At 53.2% G+C, this 6,170-nt stretch overlaps 1 protein-coding gene across 6 annotated transcripts in view; it reads left to right on the forward strand.

Moving 5' to 3' along the window:
- The window catches only part of LOC121668978 (syntaxin-binding protein 4-like), a 47,090-nt gene that overhangs the window by 12,572 nt on the left and 28,348 nt on the right, over positions 1 to 6,170 (forward strand). For 5 of the 6 annotated variants that reach the window (XM_042037368.1, XM_042037369.1, XM_042037370.1 and 2 more), the window contains exons 3-5: positions 3,911 to 4,006; positions 4,796 to 4,865; positions 5,884 to 5,958. In XM_042037368.1, the coding sequence (XP_041893302.1) occupies positions 3,911 to 4,006; positions 4,796 to 4,865; positions 5,884 to 5,958 (241 nt within the window). Of the gene's footprint in view, positions 1 to 726; positions 877 to 3,910; positions 4,007 to 4,795; positions 4,866 to 5,883; positions 5,959 to 6,170 lie in introns of those variants that run through there. The other variant, XM_042037373.1, reaches the window with a different exon arrangement.

Consider the following 6,170-nt stretch of genomic DNA (forward strand, 5'->3'; position numbering starts at 1 on the left):
CCCAGCAGTTTCTCGGGTTGGATGCAGGTGTTATCCCAGCAGTTTCTGAGATAGGATGCAGGCGTTATCCCAGCAGTTTCCTGGGTTGGATGCAGGTGTTATCCCAGCAGTTTCCTGGGTTGGATGCAGGTATTATCCCAGCAGTTTCCTGGGTTGGATGCAGGTGTTATCCCAGCAGTTTCCTGGGTAGGATGCAGGCGTTATCCCAGCAGTTTCTCGGGTTGGATGCAGGTGTTATCCCAGCAGTTTCCTGGGTAGGATGCAGGTGTTATCCCAGCGGTTTCCTGGGTAGGATGCAGGTGTTATCCCAGCAGTTTCTGAGGTTGGATGCAGGCGTTATCCCAGCAGTTTCCTGGGTAGGATGCAGGCGTTATCCCAGCCGTTCCTTTGGAGCAGCATCACTGCTCAGTGCCAGGTCAGCGTTTGGCCGCAGGTCTGTTGCTCTGTGGCTTTAGGTGGAAACCCACATGTGAACCTCAGCAGAAGTTCAAAGGGGTTACCTGGCAGCTCCTCACACCTGAACCTCGAATTAAAGAATAGCCATCAAAGGGAAGTGCTGATTAAGGAGCATTTCTCAGAAACACTGAGATCCCATTATCTTGACCTTCATCTGCTTAGGACAGGGCACTGAGTGATTCACCTCCAATCTGTCCCTTCCTCCAGACAGAAAAAGCTGGCAGGGGCTGCAAGATCAACAGAGGGATTAAGGGAAATGTAATTGAACATTGCCAGCTTAGGCACAGAGCAGGCGGCCCCTCTCCGTGCCCGGCATGGCAGGCGGTGGGGTCAGGATGCGCCCGGGATGATCCCAGTTGGACTAAACAACCAGATTAGCCAGGACACCCCCTGACCTGTGGAACACGGATCCAGGAGCAGGTGAGATTACAGCCTGGGAACTGCGACTCTGGCATTAGTGGGAGCGGGATTAGAGGCACCGGAGAAGTTTGAGGGTCTTGGAGAAATTTATAGGATCGCTAAGAACCTAAAGAAAACACAGACTTGATCAGTCTTACCTCTAAGTCCATCTGGAGTTTTCCTGGCAAACTTTGTTCTGCAAAAGAGAAAAAATCAGGGACACGGCCATCAGCTCCAGGACCTTTGCCAGAAAGGAAAGATTAAATAGAGGGATCCAAAATAGGCTAGATTATCTGGCCCTAAGTATGACTTAATAAGCATTATACTGGGACTTTGATGCTGTGATAATTAAAGATCCGTTATTTACCTACACTGGCTCCCAAATAGAAATTTGATTGAAGTAAATGTTTATAAAATATGTAATAAAATATCATCCCCGGAATGCTGCCACCACAGTCCTGGATGATTCAGGTTTGCTGCCATCAGTCACCTACTGTCCCCTGGCTTGGTCCGAGCCCTGGAAGGGGTGAGCCCTCCCTCCTCCTCCTCCCTGCCTCAGTGGGGACTCTCCAGTGGGTTTTGGGGGGCAGGACTGGCACCCTGAGCACCTTCTGGGTGAGGTGATGGGTGTGAGTAGTGGGCAGAGCTCAGCAGCATCCAGCTGCTTTCCCAACAAGGGAGTTAAAACTCAGGGGTTTTTCCTCCCCCCATCCAAGTTTGAGTGTGTCTGGAGCAATACTGTGAGTAATCAGCGATTTTAATAACGAGATCGGATTTTCTCATGACATCGTTGGGGATAAAGGAGGATTTGGAGATACTTCAGCTATATTAAGGCATTATTACAATTGATTTGCAGACACAAAAGGGAAATGAGTCATTATCGATTTGATACCTCGGCACAGGCGCCTGTGCCACGCTGGACTGCTGGGGGATGCTGAGCCTCTGCAAGGTGCAGATTTTTATAGGATTTGTCTGATGTGCTTCATCATTCCTAATTCCTTTGTGTTCCAGAGTGAAGGAAGATGTGGGATGACTTCCTGAGTCATCCCCTAGGCCTGGGCTGGGCTTCCAGTCTCTCCCCCCTCCAGGGGAACCAATGGGGCTTTGCCTCTGCAGGACTCCCTCGTGCCAGGGTTTCTCAAGCCCATCCCGAGTGTGACCCTGTTCCCTGGGGTGTCTCTGCAGAGCCCAGCAGAGGGATCCCCTGGCTCCACAGGGAGCAGAGAAATTTCCAGCTGAGCATCCCTGGCCATGAGCAGGTTTTACCTTCTGTCCACGGCCACAGCATCTCCTCCCCACCTTGGTCCCCAGGTGCCTGACCTGACTCATGCCTTGGTGAGGCTCGTGCTGCTTCATAGATACCTTTTTGGGGGGCAGTATTTCCAATTTGAGCGAATTTCTTTTAAAATGCAACAGAGAGCAATATTAGTACCCATTCCTGAGGTGTTCTGCTGTGAGCTCCCTGTTCCAGCAGTAAAACAGCTCCTCACAAGTGCCTGGTTAATGCATTAAGCCCAGGGAATAAACTCCAGCACTCAGACGGGGCTGGGGTTTGGAGCTTGGGAAAAGCAGCAATTGGTGCATAGAGGAATGAACTGGAAAATTGCAAGAATCGAGTTTTAATCTAATTTAATAGAAAGGTGACCTGAGAGACAAAGTCTTTCCCTAGAGGCAAATGAAAACTGTGAGGGGCCTGAGAGCAGCACTTGGGTTACAAAGGAAGGGAAACAGGGATGGAAATAGTGCTGTGTCCTGAGTAATCCTGATCCAGGATCCGCTCCCCTCCCGCCTGTTTCAGAACGGGTTCCCAAGTTTTGGGGAAGGAGCTGTGCCCTGTTTCCCTGGAGGGAGGTGTTTCTTGCAGCCCAGGGCCTCTCCAGCGCTCAGAGCAGCCTCGCAGCAGCTGGAGGACAGAGCTGACCCCTCGGTGGCACTGCCCGTCCCCAGTGTGCCCTCCTGTCCAGAGCAGCAAAATGCCTGACCAGCGGCTCTCAGGGGAGATTTGTTAATTAAAGCCAAGCTTTTTAATCCTTCTGTCCACAGCCTGGATCTTCGAAGTAGGACTTAATGAGCCCTGGATAAATAAGTCTCTTGGACCTTTTCCTGCCAGCCAGCTTACGCTGGCCAGCAGGGCCAGGTCCCGTGGCCAGAGGGGTGGCTGTCAGGAGCAGGAGCCCTGTGCCAAGGTGCTGCAGGACACCTGAGCCCTGCTGTGCTATGGGGGTGGTTTGGACATGAGACAAGGGTCACCTCTGTGCTCCTGCCTCAGCTGCTCCTCCCAGGCCAAACTCTGACAGAAGTGGCCACTCCTGGTGTGCGGCTGTGTCAAAGGCTGAGGTGCTGCTGGGGCCCGGCAGCTGAGCGGAGACGTCCCCACCACTGTGGTGCCCCTGGGGTTTGTCCAGATGTGCACAGGGAAGGGGACCCTGGGGAAACACTTGTCACCAGGAATGTTTTGATCTGCAGCAGGAGCAGATCCCTTCCCATCAGTGATGAACTTGGAGCTGCTGGAGCAAGTCCAGAGGAGGCCACGGAGATGCCCCAAGGGCTGGAGCTCCTCTGCTCTGGATCCAGGCTGGGAGAGCTGGGGGTGTTCACCTGGACAAGAGAAGGCTCCAGGGACACCTCAGAGCCCCTTGCAGGGCCTGAAGGGGCTCCAGGAGAGCTGCAGAGGGACTGGGGAGAAGGGCTGGAGGGACAGGACACAGGGAATGGCTTCCCACTGCCAGAGGACAGGGCTGGATGGGATATTGGGAAGGAATTGTTCCCTGGGAGGGTGGGCAGGCCCTGGCACAGGGTGCCCAGAGCAGCTGTGGCTGCCCCTGGATCCCTGGCAGTGGCCAGGGCCAGGTTGGATGGGGCTTGGAGCAGCCTGGGACAGTGGAAGGTGTCCCTGCCCATGGCAGTGGGTGGAACTGGATGAGCTTTGAGGTCTTTTCCAACTCAAACCATTCCATGATTCTGTGAATTTGTTTTGGGGCTGCATCCCTCAGAGGTGGCCTGTGCAAATGCTGACTCTCCTGCCTTTGTGTCATGGGCTGTACTTCTCCTCCAGGCATTAAGGTCATCGGTGGCATCAAGGAACTCACTGGAGAAGAATATGGAGTTTATGTCAAGAGGATCCTTCCAGGGGGTGTTGCTTATGCAGACGGTGAGTGAAACACAGGGCAGAGTGCCAGGAGGTCTGAGATCAGCCCACATCAAGGGTATTTGTTTCACACACTTGTTTCATACCTTATTAGATATTTTGGGTGGTTGCTCAGAGATTTTCCAGTGGTTGGGGGTATTTTTTGGCAGTTGTTCTGATACCTGTCAGCAGCCTTGGATCGGCTTCTCAGCATCTGTACAATTGCTTTGTGTGTGTAGAGCACGGCCCATCTCTGCCACACAAGAGCTTTCCTGTCCTTTCCCACCTCCCTGTGACCCCAAAACAACCAGAGATCCTTCTGCAAACTCAGCTCTGCTCTGGGTCACTGATTTCATTCTGAATATGTTCAGCTAAGTAGGTATTAGGGGAGCTGAGCTCACCTTTTACAGCTTCAGCTAAAAAGATGATTTTTTTCCCAGCTGTTACATCATTTCTCCATCCAATAAAGGAAAATAAATCCAGAACAGGTGGAAGTGCCTCTCGTGGTTTTCAACCTGACCTCAAACTGAACTACTTGACCTCAAAGTGAATTAAGCAAAAGCTTTATTGCACTTTTCACTATTTACTTTTGCAACTTCCTAGAGCAGAGGAAATGCTGGGACATTGGCACGGGGTTGTTCCGGGAGGTTGCAGAAACTTCATTTCTGGACATCTGGAAAAACAGGTCGGACGAGCATCTCCGGAACAACCAATGCATTTTTCATCCTGTTTCTGGGCACAGGGAGGAACTGCCCAGCCTCTCCCTTCAAGCTGTATTTTCCACAGTTTCTATCCATTAGTTTTCCTTTCTAGGGCGCCTGCAGCCAGGAGACCAGATCCTGGAGGTCAATGGAGATTCCCTAATTGGGGTTACAAGCGAGAGGTACCAAATCCAAATGGAAATTTTCCATTCCTGTTGCTTTTGTGTGATTCTGTGAAGTGGCTTTGGCTGTGGGTTGTGTGGAGGACACCAGGGCATCACTCTGTGTGCTGTTCCCAAGAGCCAACTTGGAAATGATCAGACAGAAAGATTCAATATAAAAATAGAGCAGTGAGCCCAAATTTTATCTGTGAGCTACTCAGACATTCCCCCACCCAAACGCTGGGTTTTAAACAGCTCCTGGCACCCCCACTCCGTCTGCTGCAGCTTCCCAGCACGTCCTGCAGTTCCCAGCACAGGAGATCAGCTGGTGCCTGAGCCTGACAGTGCTGCTCTGTGCAGGGAATTCCTTCTGGAGCCGCAATCCAGCCCCTCAGCTCCCCACCAGGAGAATAATTAACAGCTCCACAGGAGCACCAACACTTTGGGGCTCTCCTCCCCCATTGAACACGGTGCTATCCCACTGTCTGCCTTGCATTCCTGCACGGGGTGCCGAGGCTGCATGGGAAGCAGCACAAGGAGCTGGTCCTGGTCCCAAAGGCCCAGAGCAGCTGGGTTTGGTGATGTCCTTGAGAACACCTCTGTGGCTGTGGGAGGCTGTGCCTGGCTCCCAGGGGTACCTGTATTTGGCCATCCCTGAGATGGAAACTTCCCCAGGTGGGGAATTACAGACTCATGGAATGGTGGGTTGGAAGGGATGTTAAAGACCCCCTCGTTCCAGCCCCCTGCCACGGGCTGTGCAGGAGGATTTGCTCACCACCACGGGCATCTTCTGGGTTTTGTTAGCAGGGACTTCTCACCTATGGCAGAAGTGGGAAGATCAGGATACGGCTTGGCTGCCCCCGAGCCTCCCAGCCAGGGCAGGGAACAGGGCTGCTGCACTGGCATCCGGCCAAAGCCTCGGCTGCTGGCAGGGTTTGCCCAGGTCAGGGGTCTCTGCTCAGCTTTCAGGCGAGCAGGGTAAGACCAGTGGAGCACCACTGGGAGCTGGGATTAACGTGTCATGGGCCTTGTGTTCCAGGGCCGTGGACATCCTGAGGACGGCATCAGCCACCAGCCACATGCGCCTTCTGATAGCCCGCGATGACGATGCCAGGTAAGGGGGGCCGTGGCACACTGGAAGGGGCGTTGTGGCACTCCTTGGCACCACAGCTGGAGAATCTTGGAGCAAATCAGGCTCTAAGCCCATGGGGAAGATGGAGTCGGCAAGGGGACTTTGATAACTGTGCACTGGTGGGAATTCAATGGAAGGGAAGGGAAGCAAAGCTGGGGGCTCCCAGCTCCAGCCCTGCCTGTGCTGGGTCTGTG

The sequence above is a fragment of the Corvus kubaryi genome, unplaced genomic scaffold, assembly GCF_017639235.1.
Source record: "Corvus kubaryi isolate FWS band 111438036 unplaced genomic scaffold, C.kubaryi_AGA036_p1.0 37387, whole genome shotgun sequence".
Lineage (NCBI taxonomy): Eukaryota > Metazoa > Chordata > Aves > Passeriformes > Corvidae > Corvus > Corvus kubaryi.